This window comes from Solanum pennellii, chromosome 4 (assembly GCF_001406875.1).
Source record: "Solanum pennellii chromosome 4, SPENNV200".
Lineage (NCBI taxonomy): Eukaryota > Viridiplantae > Streptophyta > Magnoliopsida > Solanales > Solanaceae > Solanum > Solanum pennellii.
The window spans coordinates 72,475,811-72,493,603 of record NC_028640.1 but is presented as its reverse complement, the minus strand read 5'-3'; the positions used below and the strand labels follow the sequence as shown (position 1 = coordinate 72,493,603).

Below are 17,793 nucleotides of genomic sequence, written 5' to 3'. Positions count from 1 at the left end.
AACGCCATCAAGTTTGCGCAACTCCAAATATGTATGAGTGAGTTATGCCTTTGGAAGTTGGGTTGTTCGAATATGACTTTCGATTTTAGAGAACTTGGGCTTTCCTAAATATAAATTTGATTAATTTAGGGAAAATGCATAAGTACCCCCTCAACCTATGCCTGAAATTCCAGAGACACATTTATACTATACTAAGGTCCTATAACCTCCCTGAACTTATTTTATAAATGATTTTCTACCCCTTTTCGGCCTGCGTGACACTAGCTTGAATAAAAATGTCAACACACGCTGGACCCAGAAGATAGTGTCACGTAGGATGAAAAGGGCAGAAAATTACTTATAATATAAGTTCAGGGGGTAATAGGGTTTTAGTATAGTATAAGTGTGTCTCTGAGATTACATGCATAGGTTGAGGGGGTACTTGTACATTTTTCCATTAATTTATAATCAATTTATACAAGAACATAAATAAAAAACTAATTCATTTAGAATTTTCAAGTGTTAATCTTTTTTATTTACATAATTTAAATTAAATATTTATATTTAAATAGAGCTGAGTTGACAATTCAGTAACTTTTTTTTTATACATATAGAGATGGTTTTAAATTTTTCCAAGTCTTTGAAGACAAGTTTCACTAAAGGAACTAAAAAAAATTGTTAATAGAATTTATGATTTTTTAAATATAAAAAATAACAAAAATGATAATTAAATTTATATTTTTTAAGGCGTAAGAAATGTGAACTCATCACATTTTTGTTGTGACTTTCGACATTCATAAAATCCAAAATAGAGGTCACGGGTAATAAATCTTAATCAATTGAGTCAAAGTTCACATTTTTTACTAGACCAATTTTTATCCTCTTTATTTTTTGTCAACACTTATTTATTTATTTATTTTTCTTTATTAAAAATTTAAAAGAGAATAAGAAGAAAAGAAATTTGAAAAATAATTGTTTTTTGACAAAAAAAGGGTAAGGACTTAATAAAAATAACTGCACATGAATAAAATTTGTAGATTCCAAAATAGAGGTCACAAAATAATAAAATTTAATAAATTAAAATAAAGTTCACATCTTTTAGTATATACCAATTTTTATTATCTTTATTTTTTTGTCAAACATCTTTCTATTTTTATTTTTTTCTTTATTAAAAATGTAAAAGAGAAGAAGAAAAGAAATTTGAAATAAATATTTTGATCAAGAAAAAGTAAGGACTTAACGTAAATAAATGCACATAAATAAATTCCTAAAATTCAAAATAGAGGTCACAAATTAAATAAAATTTAATAAATCTAAATAAAATTCACATCTTAAACTAATTTAGAGATGGTTTTAAATTTTTCCAAGTCTTTGGAGACAAGTTTCACTAAAGGAACTAAAAAAAAATTGGTCCTTTTATTCCAAGTTAATAGAATTTATGATTTTTAAAATATAAAAAATAACAAAAATGATAATTAACTTTATATTTTTTAAGGCGTAAGAAATGTGAACTTATCACATATTTTGTTGTGGCTTTCAACATTCATAAAATTCAAAATAGAGATCACAGGTAATAAATTTTAATAAATTGAGTCAAAGTTCACATCTTTTACTAGACCAATTTTTATCCTCTTTATTTTTTGTCAACACTTTTTTATTTATTTATTTTTCTTTATTAAAAATGTAAAAGAGAATAAGAAGAAAAGAAATTTGAAAAATAATTATTTTTTGACCAAAAAAAGGTAAGGACTTAATAAAAATAAATGCACATGAATAAAATTTGTAGATTCCAAAATAGAGGTCACAAAATAATAAAATTTAATAAATTAAAATAAAGTTCACATCTTTTAGTAAATCAATTTTTATTATCTTTATTTTCTTGTTAACACCTTTTTATTTTTATTTTTTTCTTTGTTAAAAATGTAAAAGAGAAGAAGAAAAGAAATTTGAAATAAATATTTTTGATCAAGAAAAAGTAAGGACTTAATGTAAATAAATGCACATGAATAAATTTCTAAAATTCAAAATAGAGGTCACAAATTAAATAAAATTTAATAAATCTAAATAAAGTTCACATCTTAAACTAACTTAGAGATGGTTTTAAATTTTTCCAAGTCTTTGGAGACAAGTTTCACTAAAGGAACTAAAAAAAAATTGGTCCTTTTATTCCAAGTTAATAGAATTTATGATTTTTTAAATATAAAAAATAACAAAAATGATAATTAACTTTATATTTTTTAAGGCGTAAGAAATGTGAACTTATCACATATTTTGTTGTGGCTTTCGACATTCATAAAATTCAAAATAGAGATCACAGGTAATAAATTTTAATAAATTGAGTCAAAGTTCTCATCTTTTACTAGACCAATTTTTATCCTCTTTATTTTTTGTCAACACTTTTTTATTTATTTATTTTTCTTTATTAAAAATGTAAAAGAGAATAAGAAGAAAAGAAATTTGAAAAATAATTATTTTTTGACCAAAAAAAGGTAAGGACTTAATAAAAATAAATGCACATGAATAAAATTTGTAGATTCCAAAATAGAGGTCACAAAATAATAAAATTTAATAAATTAAAATAAAGTTCACATCTTTTAGTAAATCAATTTTTATTATCTTTATTTTCTTGTTAACACCTTTTTATTTTTATTTTTTTCTTTGTTAAAAATGTAAAAGAGAAGAAGAAAAGAAATTTGAAATAAATATTTTTGATCAAGAAAAAGTAAGGACTTAATGTAAATAAATGCACATGAATAAATTTCTAAAATTCAAAATAGAGGTCACAAATTAAATAAAATTTAATAAATCTAAATAAAGTTCACATCTTAAACTAACTTAGAGATGGTTTTAAATTTTTCCAAGTCTTTGGAGACAAGTTTCACTAAAGGAACTAAAAAAAAATTGGTCCTTTTATTCCAAGTTAATAGAATTTATGATTTTTTAAATATAAAAAATAACAAAAATGATAATTAACTTTATATTTTTTAAGGCGTAAGAAATGTGAACTTATCACATATTTTGTTGTGGCTTTCGACATTCGTAAAATCCAAAATAGAGGTCACAGGTAATAGATTTTAATAAATTGAGTCAAAGTTCTCATCTTTTACTAGACCAATTTTTATCCTCTTTATTTTTTGTCAACACTTTTTTATTTATTTATTTTTCTTTATTAAAAATGTAAAAGAGAATAAGAAGAAAAGAAATTTGAAAAATAATTATTTTTTGACCAAAAAAAGGTAAGGACTTAATAAAAATNGAATTCGGTTAACTTATTTTCTTCTAATACTAAAGCAAATCAATGTGATCGGGTTTTTTTTCAACAACCAAACCAAATCACAGATGGGTTTTTTTCTATTTGATTTGATTCATCGGTTCGGTTTAACTTTACGATTTGACTTGTACATCCTTATTTGTGAGTTAATACATAGAGCCTATTTGAATTGACTTAAAAAATAGTTTGTATATAAAAAAAATAAATCAAACTGAAACTTTCAAGTCACAAAATAATAGTAAGGGACACCTACTTTTTGTCTTTGAGTTATTTTAACTCATTTTGATTTATTTTAAATTATTTTTTATAATTATCAAATAGTTCTAGAAGTCAAAAACTCAATTAAAAATAGATTTGATCAAAAATTGAATTAAAAATAGATTTGACCAAAATTGAATTATTGATAGATTTAACCAATTTTTAAGTTAATTCGAACACCCTTATAAAAAAATTATGACATATATTAAATAGAATTTTCCATTTTTACACTTTTGATGATTGTAAAACTATTTTAAAAAGGGAAATAATTTAAAGAAAAAATCATAAATATGAAGAATTAACTCATATGAATTTTTCATCTAAAAAATGCATATGAAGGGCAAAATAGAAAAAAAAAATCAAATATTTATGTTAAACTTTAAAAATTCACTGATTTTGAATTATGAAAAAAAAAACTCCAAACAATCATTTTAACATTAATGGAGAGGGAGTAATTCTTTTGGAGTGTAAATTTTTATTTTTATATATTAAATTTCACAAAATTATATTCAAATATGATTTTCGATTTTAAAAAAATTGGGCTTTCCTAAATATAAATTTAATTAATTTATAATCAATTTATATAAGAACATAAATTAAAAACTAATTCATTTAGATTTTTCAAGTGTTTTTCTTTTTTATTTACTTGATTTAAATTAAATATTTATATTTAAATAAACCTGAGTTGACAATTAAGTAACTGTATTTTATATTCTAATTCTAGTCTTCTTTTTAAATAAATAGATGGTTTTAAATTTTTCAAAGTCTTTGAGGACAAGTTTCACTAAACGAACTAAAAAAAATTGGTTCTTTTATCCCAAGTTAATAAAATTTATGATTTTTTTAAATATAAAAAATAACAAATGATAATTAAGTTAATATTTTTTAAGGCGTAAGAAATGTGAACTTATCACATATTTGTGGGGCTTTCAACATTCGTAAAATCCAAAATAGAGGTCACATGTAATAAATTTTAATAAATTGAAACAAAGTTCACATCTTTTACTAGACAAATTTTCATCCTCTTTGTTTTTTGTCTAACACTTTTTGATTTATTTATTTTTCTTTATTAAAAATGTAAAAGAGAAGAAGAAGAAAAGAAATTTGAAATAAATATTTTTGATCAAGAAAAAGTAAGGACTTAATGAAAATAAATGCACATGAATAAATTTGTAAAATTCAAAATAGAGGTCACAAAGTAATAAAATTTAAATAAATTGAAATAAAATTCACATCTTTTACTGGACCAATTTTTATTCTCTTTATTTTTTTGTTAAACATCTTTTTATTTTTATTTTTTTCTTTATTAAAAATGTAAAAGAGAGAAGAAGAAAATAATTCAAAAAATAACTATTTTTTTACCAAAAAAAGAAGTAAGGACTTAATGAAAATAAATGCACATGAATAAATTCGTAAAATCCAAAATAGAGGTCACAAAGTAATAAAATTTAATAAATTGAAACAAAGTTCACATGTATATAAAGTCTCAGCTAGCCTCTTTTACAGCTCACATGTATTTCAAAAATGACGATCGTACCCTTGATTTTAGGGTGTAAGGTTTGTTTATAAAAGGATATTTCAGGTAGTATAGAAATATATGAATACATAACGAGTCTCAGCTCGCCTCTTTTACAACTCACATGTATCTCAAAAATATAAAATGTGTCACAATAAAATAAGATAAGGGAAGTAACTTTTTGTATAGATGAATAAACATGGTAAGAATATTCAAACCTAATTCCCCACATAAGGTCTCACAATCTTAATCATTCATCAAGCTAAGTATGGTATCCACTAAATAATTGGAAATCCAAACAACATGATTTGCTACTATTATATTGCNTTTTTTTTTTGATTCATTGGTTCGGTTTGATTTTACGGTTTGACTTGTACATCCTTATTTGTGAGTTAATACATAGAGCCTATTGAATTGACTTAAAAAGTAGTTTGTATGTCAAAAAAAAATCAAACTGAAACTTTCAAGTCACAAAATAATAGTAAGGGACACCTACTTTTTGCGTTTGAGTTATTTTAACTCATTTTGATTTATTTTAAATTATTTTTTTATAATTATCAAATAGTTTTAGAAGTTAAAAACTCAATTAAAAATAGATTTGATCAAAAATTGAATTAAAAATAGATTTGACCGAAATTGAATTAAAAATAGATTTAACCAATTTTTAAGTCAATTCGAGCACCCTTATAAAAAAATTATGACATATATTAAAAAGAATTTTCCATTTTTATACTTTTGGTGATTGTAAAACTATTTTAAAAAGGGAAATAATTTAAAGAAAAAATCATAAATATGAAGAATTAACTCATATGAATTTTTCATCTAAAAAATGCATATGAAGGGCAAAATAGAAAAAAAAAATTAAATATTTATATTAAACTTTAAAAATTCACTGATTTTGAATTATGAAAAAAAAAACTCCAAACAATCATTTTAACATTAATGGAGAGGGAGTAATTCTTTTGGAGTGTAATTTTTTATTTTTATATATTAAATTTCACAAAATTATATTCAAATATGATTTTCGATTTTTAAAAAATTGGGCTTTCCTAAATATAATTTTAATTAATTTATAATCAATTTATATAAGAACATAAATTAAAAACTAATTCATTTAGATTTTTCAAGTGTTTTTCTTTTTTATTTACTTGATTTAAATTAAATATTTATATTTAAATAAACCTGAGTTGACAATTAAGTAACTGTATTTTAGAACTAAAAAGAATTGGTTCTTTTATTTCTAAGTTAATAAAATTTATGATTTTTTTAAATATAAAAAATAACAAAAATGATAATTAAGTTAATATTTTTTAAGGCGTAAGAAATGTGAACTTATCATATATTTGTTGGAGCTTTCAACATTTGTAAAATCCAAAATAGAGGTCACATGTAATAAATTTTAATAAATTGAAACACAGTTCACATCTTTTAGTAGACCAATTTTTATTATTTTTATTTTTTACTTAATAAAAATAAATGCATGTGAATAAATTCGTAAAATTCAAAATAGAGGTCATAAAGTAATAAAATTTAAATAAATTGAAATAAAATTCACATCTTTTACTAGACCAATTTTTATTCTCTTTAATTTTTTGTTAAACATCTTTTTATTTTTATTTTTTTCTTTATTAAAAATGTAAAAGAGAGAAGAAGAAAAGAAATTCGAAAATAACTATTTTTTGACCAAAAAAAAAAAAGAAGATAGGACTTAATGAAAATAAATGCACATGAATAAAATCCTAAAATCCAAAATAGAGGTCACAAAGTAATAAAATTTAATAAATCGAAACAAAGTTCACATCTTATACTAATTTCTCTGCATGTGTATTTCATCTTTTGTATTTTTACAGTTTATTTATACGTATATTTCATATTTTATTTTATGAGACGATATATCCAAAAATAAGTATAAACTTTTGTATTTACTTACATAGTTGAAAATGATTTGATTGAGTTATAAATCCTAAAGCACGTTTGATCAAGGTGTTAATATAAGCATCCATGTTTATAAACCCTAAGCCAAAATAGATTTTTGTTCATTCTCTTCTTTTTTGTTTTTGAACAAATCAAAATAGTTGACTCCTTTCTATATTAGAGATTTGTTCCATGCCCCCCTTTAAATTTATAACTTTTTGTGTGGATGAATCAACATGGTAAAAATATCCAAACCTAATTCCCCACATAAGGGTTCACAATCTTAATCATTCATCACGCTAAATATGGTATCAACTTAATAATTGGAAATCCAAACAACATGATTTTCTACTATTATATTGCCACATGCCATCAATTTATCAATTTTTATAATCGTAACGGTACATATGTGCGATCGCAACCCTAATCATACGATAAAAGGTTTCTATATATATATTTCAGCAAGTAATTAATTTAAGTTCTTAGCTGAAAATAGCTAGATATGAAATCTATTCTACTAAAATCAGCCAACAAGTGAGCATCATAAAGAGAAAAATTATGAAATTCGAAAATCCGAGCCTGTAAAAGGTAAAATTACACTTCAACATGAAATTTATCAATGAGAAACCATAATTCCCATTTTATCCCAACAAGTTTGACAGAACCTCATCTCAGAAAGGAATTCCATGATAATCGAACGCATCAATTGATCATCTTGAACAATAGCTTGTATCTTGCTTATGAAATGTCTGTGCGCTACTGCTTTGCCCACCTGTGAAGATATAATTTGTATGACAAGTCTAAGATTTAAAAATCGAAATTTTCACCATATATATAAATTACCTCATAGGAGTTATGCAAACTTTTCAACTCCAACTTTTTTGTTAGTGGAAGCAAATTAGGTAGCTTGAATAGTAATCTACACCATCGGTCCTCAGTATGAGCACCACAACTCTGCTGACCTGTATTTATATTTGAGTATTACGAAAGTAATCGAAACTAATAAATAACGAAAATGAGCGATGCTTACCTGGCATATGACGATCAAGTTTATAACTGACTATACTTTCGGGTAGAATGTGAGTTTTCATATTGTGATACCACACCACATGCAACTTTGGATGGTTCAAATCATCAACCCCGGTATCAAAATTATCCAAACTCGATGAAAACAACTGCTGAGATCCGAGCTCAACCTTTTCAGGATTTCCCAATATGACTCGACATAGAATCATATGTTTTTCACCATTTTCATCTACGTCGGACATCATTTCACTACGGGAGTAACAAAAAATAATTAAGGTTCCAACATTTTCAAATAATAAAGAAAACACAAAAAAATGAACCAACTCACCTTATTTGAGGCGACAAGTATATGCCAATACCACGATGACCTTGTTCAAGTCTAGTTAATTCAAATCCACGATGCATTATGGCGTCCACATTCTTGGACGATGTACCATACCAACCAAGTACAACTTTAGGGTTCCCTCTGGTCCTCGTTACCATCTCCACGTTGTCTTTAAAAACTTGTTCCCTAACACCGCTTATCATACACTGATGAACGCCGGTTATTGTAACACCTGAACGAGAAGACAACAGGTAACCCTTTACCGTCTGATAGGCGTACTCATCTTCCCTCATTGACCTTGTCCTAGCCCATTTAGGTGGAGCCGATTCAGTAGGGTTAGCAATAACAAGCTGCGATGAACTGCCTACTTCGGTTCCCTTCTTTTCAATCGTAGGATTCTCATTTTCTGAATCGTCAATGAAGATTTTAGGGATAAAATTGTTTCCATTGACATCAATCCAAGAGATTCGCAGTTCGTTCCCAGTGTCCAAATCTATCCCAAACATGCGATAAAAATCAATCAATAATTTAAATCCAGCTTCCGTTTCCACCTCAATCATAGCCTTACCACTCACGAAAGCTGAAATGAGCACATCCATCGCATTTTTTTCGAAATCCATCCACGATCCGTCCTTATACATCTTGAAACTCAACGGTTTACCACTCTCTTTGAAGTTGTGGTGATTCTGATACAGTAACTGAGCATGATCAGGCCACCCACCCAACGGAAGTACCTCATTTCTCAATTTTAACTTCCCATCCTTGATGTTTCCGCTAACAATCGCTGTTTTACTCATCATCTCTTCTCGTACGTGATATAATAGCTTAATTTAGCAGAAGAAAAATCAATAGCCTAAATGTTTTATCGAAAGGATATTTCAGCTAGTAGAAAAATGTGACTTGTGAGAAGTGTGACTGCTCATTATATATTCACATAAATCTAATTAGTCAAAAAAGGAGTTAATTACTTAGATACATATTAAGTTGTAATAGTACTGTTCTAATCATGTTTTTATACGTCTAGATACAATCAGATATGTCCAAATACATAAAGACAAATATATGGGATCCTAATGGATTCACATGTATATGAAGTCTCAGCTAGCCTCTTATACAGCTCACATGTATCTCAAAAATGACGATCGTACCCTTGATTTTAGGGTGTAAGGTTTGTTTATAAAAGGATATTTCAGGTAGTATAGAAATATATGAATGCATAACGAATCTCAGCTCGCCTCTTTTACAGCTCACATGTATCTCAAAATTGACGATCGTACCCTTGACTTTAGGGTGTAAGGTTTGTTTATAAAAGGATATTTCAGGTAGTATAGAAATGTAAGTGTGAAAAGTGTGACTAATTATATTTAGATTACCAGAATTCATATTACTAATAAAATAAAATTATATTTATACGAGGATTTTTAATTTCTTACAATATCTCTATTTTTTATTCCAGTGGAGATTTTAGGAATAAATTTTGACAATATGGTTAAATTAACAATCGCTGTTCCTCATCATCTGTGATGATTTATATAATAGCTTAATTTATCTGAAGAAGAACCAAAAGAGAACTTGTCTATTTATACTACTAGTTAAGACATTATGACGATCATATCCTTGATTTTAGAGGGCGTAAATGTTTTATGGAAAGGATGTTTCGGGTAGTATTAAAATGTTACTATTGACTATATTCACATAAATCTAAATAGTCAAAGGAGTTAATTACTTAGATACATATTAATTTGCAACATTACAGTTTTTATGCGTCTAGATACATTCAGAATGTCCACTATATGAATACATAACAAATATCGCTCACCTCTTTCCCATATCACATGTATCTCAAAAATGACGATCATGCCCTTGATTTTAGGGTGTAAGGTTTATTTATAGAAGGATAATTTCAGGTATATAAAAATGTAACTCTGACTTACTAATTATACTTAGATTACCATAATTCATATTATTAATAAAATTATATCTATAAGAGGATTTGAATTTCTTACAATTTTCTCTATTTTTTATTAAATTTTGACAATATGGTCAAATTTAATATTTTATTGTTATAAAAATATTTAATATTGTCCTAAATTCTATGTTTTACTGTCGCTTCGTATATGATATATTATTTTTTTTGCTTAATTGGTCATCAGTTTACACATTTGCTCCCATATTATATTTTTCTTTAATATATGTCCCTCGCATTAATTATTTCTTTATGGTTAGCAAGTTTATATTTTAGTATCATAATATGTTATCAATTATTTGTTGTGAATTATTTTTCAACTTACATTAATTCATTATCAAATCTGTCAAGTAAATAGGAATATCCAAATTAGTTTCACCTTTATCAAAGATTTACTATTCATTTTTCTTTTCTTGAACAACCCTAATTTATCGGCGGGTGCTTACTGTTGTTGAATCAAAATGACTCCGTAAAGGCTTACGAGCTATTAGGGAGTTTTATTTGAAATTTAGATCCATTTACACTTTGTAAAAAAGGACTCAAACTTAGAGTTGTGCACCATATTGGTTACACATTCTATGGTGTCATTGAGGTGGTAGAGTTGATTGCACGCCATAGATAACGTCTAGGCTTAGTTGAAGCGTTTTAATAAATATCGATCATGTACATCATGTATCACTAGTTTACACTTTTGTCCCTATCTTATTCGTCTTTAATACATGTCTCTCATAATAATTATTTCTTCATGGTGTGTAAATTTATAATTTAGTATAATATCATAATGTTTCATCAATTATTTGTTGTTAATTGTTTTCCAACTTAGTTAATTCATTATCGAATCTGTCAACTTAGTTTCACTTTTATCAACAGTTAACTGTTTATTTCTTTTTTAACCCTAATTTATCAGCGAGTTCCTTCACGTTAGGCTACATTTTAAATACATCTTTCATAATTATATTCTAACATGAATAGAAAAATTATCTATTAGAAAAAATAAACCGTAACCTAAATTCTTAATGAACAATCTTGAATGATACTCATATAAGAAATCGTCAATATTGTCTCTCATTTGTGAGAATAACTGTAACTTTATGAACCAATTTCCAAGCAGAAGTGCTTGATGCTTCACCAAGTCTGTTCTAAAAGGCATAGTTAAGTAAATAAATTTTATTCAATAAATTCATAAAGTATTATTTCATGCCCTTCACCAGTTCTTAATGAAAAAAAATAAAATTCCATACAACACATACATCCCATTTTATCCATAATAAAAATTGACACTAGTAAAAGTACTTTAGGATGAAATTTCCAGCATGATCGAACCTATTAATTGATCATCACGAACAATAGATTTTAAATCCCTCATGAATGTTTCTTCCTCTACTGGTGTGCCATCCTGTGAACCATTTTTATAAAAACTCAAGATTAGAATAATATAATGGTCTTGAAATTAACTAGAATATTCACAACATGTATATATAATAAATTCTTTAATTAATAATACCTAGTGTTAAAAAAGGGAAATCCTAACCTACCCCATAGGACATACACAATTTTCTCAACTCCAGCCTTTGTGATATTGTAAGAAAATTATGTAGCTTGAATAATAATCTAGTCCATGTGTTATCAGCATGACCACCACAAGTTAGTCGACCTGTATATTGGCACTTGAGTTTCGACATTCAAAAGTAATTGTAACTAATTATGAATAAAAAAAAAGGAGCAATATTTACCTAAGTACATATGATGATGAATAGGTTTATAACTAATTATATATCGAGGTAGAATGTGGGTGTTCATATTGCCACACCACACCACATACACCTTTGGATTTGTTAAGTCATCAACTCCGGTATCGAAATCCGCACTCGATGGAAACAATTGCTTAGATCCTAACTCAACCTTTTCCGAATTTCCCAATATAAATTGACATAAAACGGTATGTTTTTCACCGTTTTCATCTATATCAGACATCATATCACTACACAGAGTTAAACAGAAAAAAATAATTAATGAAAGGAATAATTAAGAAAAACACAAAAAAAATGAAGAACGTGTACGTACCTTATTTGAGGTGATAAGAAATGAGACAAGTATATACCAACACCATGAGGATAAGAAGCCGGCACAATACTGTTCATTTCAAACCCACGACGCATAAGACTATCGACATTTTTAGCTGATGTCCCGTACCAACCAGCGCTATCAACTCTACGACCTCTTGCTCTCGTTACCTTCTTCACATTCTCTAGATAAACTTCAAATCCCGACTCTTCCACTGGACCTCTTCTCATGCATAGATGAATTGCAGTGATTGTAACGCGATTTTTCATAATAGGAGGTAGTCCATCCTTTATCTTCTGATAGACGCGACCCTCTTCACTCAGCAACTTTGTCCCAGCCCACTTTGGTGGAACCAATTCATTAGGCGTAGCCATAACAATCCGCGATGAACTGCCCGATTCATTAGAATTCTCCAACGAGAGATTTGGTGATTCATCAACAGTGTTGCTGCTTCCGATCATCGATGAGATTTTTTTTCAAATTTGTATAAAAAATATACTTTTGACAAGAGAAAAAAGTTGTCTGTGACTGTATTTATACTAGTCTTGGTTGGCTAAGGAAATGAAAGTCTCCTTTTTCTATATTAATAAATAAATTAAAAGTCAATTTTTCTATTAGTTTATTAATGTTAATATGCTATTACACTTTTACCTATTTTGTCTTCTTTTAACTCTTTTATATAATAAGAAAAATACTCTTTCTATCCATATTAAGTGAGTTTGTGAGTTTATAGGTAGAGTATGTTTGGATTGACTTAAAAAGTTAGCTTTTAACTTCATAATAAAAAATTAAATTAAAACTTTCAAGTTAAAAAATAAAAGTAGTAACGGACACCTACTTTTGGTGTTTGAGTTATTTTAAGTTTATTTTTTATATTTGTCAAATATTTATAGAAGTCAAAAATCAAATTAAAAGTAGATCTGACTAAAAACTGAATTGAAAGTAGATTTGACCAAAAATCGAATTAAAAGTAGATTTGACAAAAAAATTGAATTAAAAATAGATTTGACCTAAATCTGAATTAAAAGTAGATTTGACCAAAAACTAAACTAAAAGTAGATTTGACCAAAAACAGAATTAAAAATAAATTTGACCAACTTTTAAATCAATCTGAACATACTTATAAAGGAAAAAAATTATGACATAAATTAAATAGCATTTTCCATTTTTATACTTTTGGTGATTGTCAAACTATTTTAAAAGAGAAATAATTTAAAGAAAAATCATGAATATGAGGAATTAACTCTCTTGAATTTATAATCTAAAAAATGTATGAAGGGCAAAAACAGAAAAAAAAATCAATCATTTATATTAAACTTTAAAAAAATTACTTATTTAGAATTATGAAAAAATAAACTCCAAACCATCCTTTTAACATTAATATGGAGAGCGAGTAGTTTTTTTGGAGTATAAATTTTAATTTTTATATATTAAATTTCACAAATTATATTCAAACATGACTTTCCTAAATATAAGTTTGATTAATTTATAATCAATTTATATAAAAACATAAATTAAAAACTAATTCATTTAGATTTTCAAGTGTTTTTCTTTTTCTTTTTTTACTTAATTTGAATTAAATATTATTTAATAGAGCTGAGTTGACAATTAAGAATTGTATTTTATATTTTAATTACACTACGACAAAAATGATCATTAGCGGCAATTAATTCTCAATTACCGCTAAATGTGTATTTTTAACGGCAATTGACACTCTTTATATATGTCCGTAAAGCCTTTAGAGAGTGATTCTAATGGCACTTAACTAATGTCGACAGAGACTTTATCGCTCTTTATAAATGTCAATATTTAATGCCGCTAAAAGTTATTTTTATTATAGTATTATAGTCGTATCTTTTACGGAGATGGTTTTAAAATTTTTCGGAGTCTTTGAGGACAAGTTTCACTAAAGAAACTCAAAAAAGTTGGTTCTTTTATTTGAAAGTTCATAAAATTTATGATTTTTTAAATATTGGAAAATAATAAAAAATGATAATTAATTTAATATTCAAAGGCGTAAGAAATGTGAGCTTATCACATATTTGTTGTAGCTTTCGACATTAGTAAAATTCAAATAAAGGTCAAAAGTAATAAATAAAGTTCACATTTTTTACTAGATCAATTTTTACCCTCCTTATTTTTTGTTAACACCTTTTTATTTATTTTCTTTTATTAAAAATGTTAAAGAGAAGAAGAAGAAAAGAAATTTAAAAAATAATTTTTTTTTGACAAAAAAAAGTAAGGACTTAATGAAAATAAATATGCATGAATAAATCATAAAATCCAAAATAGAGGTTACAAAATAATAAAATTTAATAAATCGAAGCAAAGTTCATATCTTTTACAAGACCAATTTTTATCCTTTTTATTTTTTATTAACACCTTTATATTTATTTATTTTTCTTTATTAAAAATGTAAAGAGTGGAAGAAGAAAAGAAATTTAATTATAAATATTTTTTGACCAAAACAAATAAGAACTTAATGAAATAAATGCACATAAATAAACTCGTAAAATAAATCCAAAATAGAGGTCACAGAGTAATACTAAAGTCTAATAAATCGAGACAAGTTCACATGTTTTACTAGATTGGTTTTTATTCTCTTTTGTTTTTGTTAAGACCTTTTTATGTAATTTTTTTTCTTTATTAGAAATGCAATAGAGAAGAAAAAGAAAAGAAATAGTTTGAAAATAAATTTTTTTTTGCAAAAAAAAAAAAAAAGAGTAAGTACTTAATGGAATTTATTTTTTTAACAATCTTAATGGAAATAAATTGGTAAAATCCCTAAAAAGTACTACTTAGAACAAAAGTGAAACCTTCTGATATAACACCACTCTCCCTGAGCTCCGCCGGATACTTAGGTTTATCTTCACCGTTACGGCGTTGCTAGCAGAACCCTACTCCACCGTTGAAGCGGTCCGATCATATCTTCGACGAAGCTGGTAAAAATGCTGAATCTCTTAATTCTCCTTTACTCTTTCGGTTTCCTCTTGAAGTTTTTCTCGATTTCATACTTTTAGTTTCACTGAGTGGTCAAGCTAAATGTCGCTGAATTGGTACTGCTAAAATTGAAGTTATAAATCAAAAACTTGTATTGAAGCTTCTAATTTGTGCAGATTGTAACTAGCAAATGTGTAGGTATAGAATTGGTACTGCTAAAATTAAAGTTATAAATCAAACACTTTTCTATTAAAACTTCAAATTTGTGCAGATTGTAACTAGCAAATGTATAGGTATGGAATTCCATGGAACTGAATAGGGTAGATGTTTATACCATAGACAGTTGATTAATTTTTTGCTAGTTCGTCTTTTTAAGCTTCAGCTGAAATTTGATTTCTCGGGTTTGGGCTTTTGCAAGCCTAGTGCATATATTTATATTGCATAAAGTGTACATATGAAGGGCACTCAAAGGGTTTAGGTGAGAAGGTATTAAAAATTTACCACATAATAGTGGTGGAGCGTAGTTCGAATACCAAATGCTTAGACTGAACTATGCGTTGTTGCTCATCTCTAGGGTTCGTACTTGGCACGTTCATTTTCCCTGATTCAGATATCACTCTCTGATAAATGTGTCTTACTGATCATATATAAAAGAATAGCGCGTACAATTTTTAGAAGTCACTAACAATGTGGCGCTAAGGAGTTTGATTGATAATATTTTCATTCATGGGTTCAGGCCTTACTAAATTGATTCTTCTGGTTGATCATGTTCCAAATTATCTTACCTTTTCCCAAAAAAAATAAAAAAATCTATACTTTTCTCACACATCCTCTATAGTCTATCATTCCATTCCTTTCTCTTACATCTTCCATAGTCTTATTTCCTGAAATGAGCGTCTGTTACAAAAACAATTGCAGATATGTCAATGAAGTTGACACCTTCCAAGAGATCACATGATCAGGGCCTTGTAGAAACAAATGGCCGCGGGAAGTGGCAGAAATCATCATCTTTTAGTTCCCAGAGATCACCTGCGAAAGTTCGTATATTATGCCCTGCTTCAAAAATAAATTTCCTTATCGGAGAGGATAGTAGCATTATTTCTCGGATACAAGAGGAAACAGGTGCAGAGGTTCGAGTTGAGGATAGTATTGTTGGTTGTGATGAGAGGGTGATAGTTATTGTAGGTTCAGGAAAAGAAGATGAAGTGGGAACCAAACAGTTCCAAACTGATATTGAGGGGAGTGAAACCAAGGAAAAAGACAATTGCAATGATGAAAATAGTGAGAATAAGGCGTCTCTTCCGGCAGAAAATTCCAAAACTGAAAAGGAAACTGAATCTATTCAGAAAGCTCTATTCTTGTTGTTTGAAAGGATGGTTGGAGGAGCAGAAATGGATGGAGGAGATGAAGAGGGTAATGATTCTTCCTCATTAATTATAAGATTGCTTGTTCTCTCCAGCCAAGTGGGCTGTTTGCTAGGAAAAAGTGGTAGTGTGATAAAAAAGATGTCTTCTGAAAGTGGTTCACAGATACGAATTCTTCCCAGGGACAAACTACCTTCATGTGCGTCTTCATCAGATGAATTGGTTCAGGTATATTTGTTGATATTTATTCATTAATTCCTTGCAAGTATTAGTCAACTTGATTCACTCAGCTTAGCCATTAACTGTCATCAATGTGACCATTTTTCTGTCGGAGTTGTATTTGAATCCTGCCTGTTTTCTTGTCTGTGCTTGTCATGATGTTTTGAGAGGTCTTATTGATGTAACAGTAATTTCTACGTTAGGAAGTCCTCTGATCAACTTTAGTGACAGAAAATGGCCTTTGTATCTATACAATTCAATTTGAGAATGTTGCATACTCTTCTTACTTGTTGCTTCACAGGGAATACTGCTTCATCGACGTCTCATTTCCTGTCTCACGTTTCACAGTGTTGATCATTGTGTATTGTCTGCTGCTTTTATGCAGTACTCTCTTAGTCAAATCTTTTCATATTGACCAGAATTCTGGAGACATTCCTAATTGTTATGTTGCAGATTTCTGGGGAGCATGATGCAGTTAAAAAAGCTCTTGAAATGGTTGCTCGACAATTACTTGAGAGTTCCTCTGGGGATCAAGATTTTCTCTCTGCTGATGCTGGTGGCCCATCTTCTCAGTCTCCTAGACGTCCTCTATCTAACCGGGAATTACGTCCACTGTCAGCACGTCCTTACCATGGGCAGGGGCCTGCTTCCTCTGGTGGATTTCGTGTTGGGGAAGCTGGTATACCTGGTCGAATGAATCCTATTCCTGATGCCTTGACTTTCAGATTACTTTGTCCAGACGAAAAGGTTGGAGGTATAATTGGAAAGGGAGGAAGTATAATTAAAGCACTTCAGCATGAGACTGGGTGTCAAATCAAAGTTCTGGAAAGCACAGGGGATTCTGAAGATCGCATTATTGTCATCTCTGGTCCAGCGGTATGATTTGTTACTTCTCTCTGTTTGCTTTCTTTTTCCAGGATTTCCTTTAATTGGCATTGGGGAGGGGGGGGG

The 17,793-nt window shown here is 27.9% G+C and overlaps 3 protein-coding genes across 4 annotated transcripts in view; 1 reads left to right on the top strand and 2 right to left on the bottom strand.

The window, feature by feature from the left end:
- Positions 1-7,554: 7,554 nt before the first annotated feature.
- LOC107017032 (probable inactive poly [ADP-ribose] polymerase SRO1) lies at positions 7,555-9,089 on the bottom strand. The gene is made up of 4 exons (XM_015217317.1): positions 8,293-9,089; positions 7,969-8,213; positions 7,782-7,900; positions 7,555-7,710 (listed from the first exon to the last, which is right to left on the bottom strand). The coding sequence occupies exons 1-4, from the start codon at positions 9,087-9,089 to the stop codon at positions 7,555-7,557; spliced, it is 1,317 nt and encodes a 438-aa protein (XP_015072803.1).
- Positions 9,090-11,549: 2,460 nt separating this feature from the next.
- LOC107017031 (probable inactive poly [ADP-ribose] polymerase SRO2) lies at positions 11,550-12,780 on the bottom strand. Its single transcript, XM_015217316.1, has 3 exons — positions 12,320-12,780; positions 12,071-12,236; positions 11,550-11,651 (listed from the first exon to the last, which is right to left on the bottom strand). The coding sequence occupies exons 1-3, from the start codon at positions 12,778-12,780 to the stop codon at positions 11,550-11,552; spliced, it is 729 nt and encodes a 242-aa protein (XP_015072802.1).
- Positions 12,781-15,097: 2,317 nt separating this feature from the next.
- Positions 15,098-17,793, top strand: part of LOC107017921 (KH domain-containing protein HEN4-like) — a 5,683-nt gene continuing 2,987 nt past the window's right edge. Inside the window, exons 1-3 of one of the 2 annotated variants that reach the window (XM_015218215.2) lie at positions 15,098-15,261; positions 16,178-16,851; positions 17,296-17,718. In XM_015218215.2, the coding sequence (XP_015073701.1) occupies positions 16,180-16,851; positions 17,296-17,718 (1,095 nt within the window). In that variant the 5' untranslated portion in view covers positions 15,098-15,261; positions 16,178-16,179. The remainder of the gene's footprint in view (positions 15,262-16,177; positions 16,852-17,295; positions 17,719-17,793) is intronic. The other variant, XM_015218216.2, reaches the window with a different exon arrangement.

Excerpts from the sequence above, each read along its gene's own strand:
- LOC107017031 (XM_015217316.1), bottom strand. The coding sequence starts at position 12,780 with ATGATCGGAAGCAGCAACACTGTTGATGAATCACCAAATCTCTCGTTG. Across the intron at positions 12,237-12,319 it reads TTCTTATCACCTCAAATAAG|TGATATGATGTCTGATATAG; the intron begins GTACGTACACGT and ends AACTCTGTGTAG. Across the intron at positions 11,652-12,070 it reads CAAATCCAAAGGTGTATGTG|GATGGCACACCAGTAGAGGA; the intron begins GTGTGGTGTGGC and ends AATGGTTCACAG.
- LOC107017032 (XM_015217317.1), bottom strand. The coding sequence starts at position 9,089 with ATGATGAGTAAAACAGCGATTGTTAGCGGAAACATCAAGGATGGGAAG. Across the intron at positions 8,214-8,292 it reads TACTTGTCGCCTCAAATAAG|TGAAATGATGTCCGACGTAG; the intron begins GTGAGTTGGTTC and ends TTACTCCCGTAG. Across the intron at positions 7,901-7,968 it reads ACTTGATCGTCATATGCCAG|GTCAGCAGAGTTGTGGTGCT; the intron begins GTAAGCATCGCT and ends ATATAAATACAG.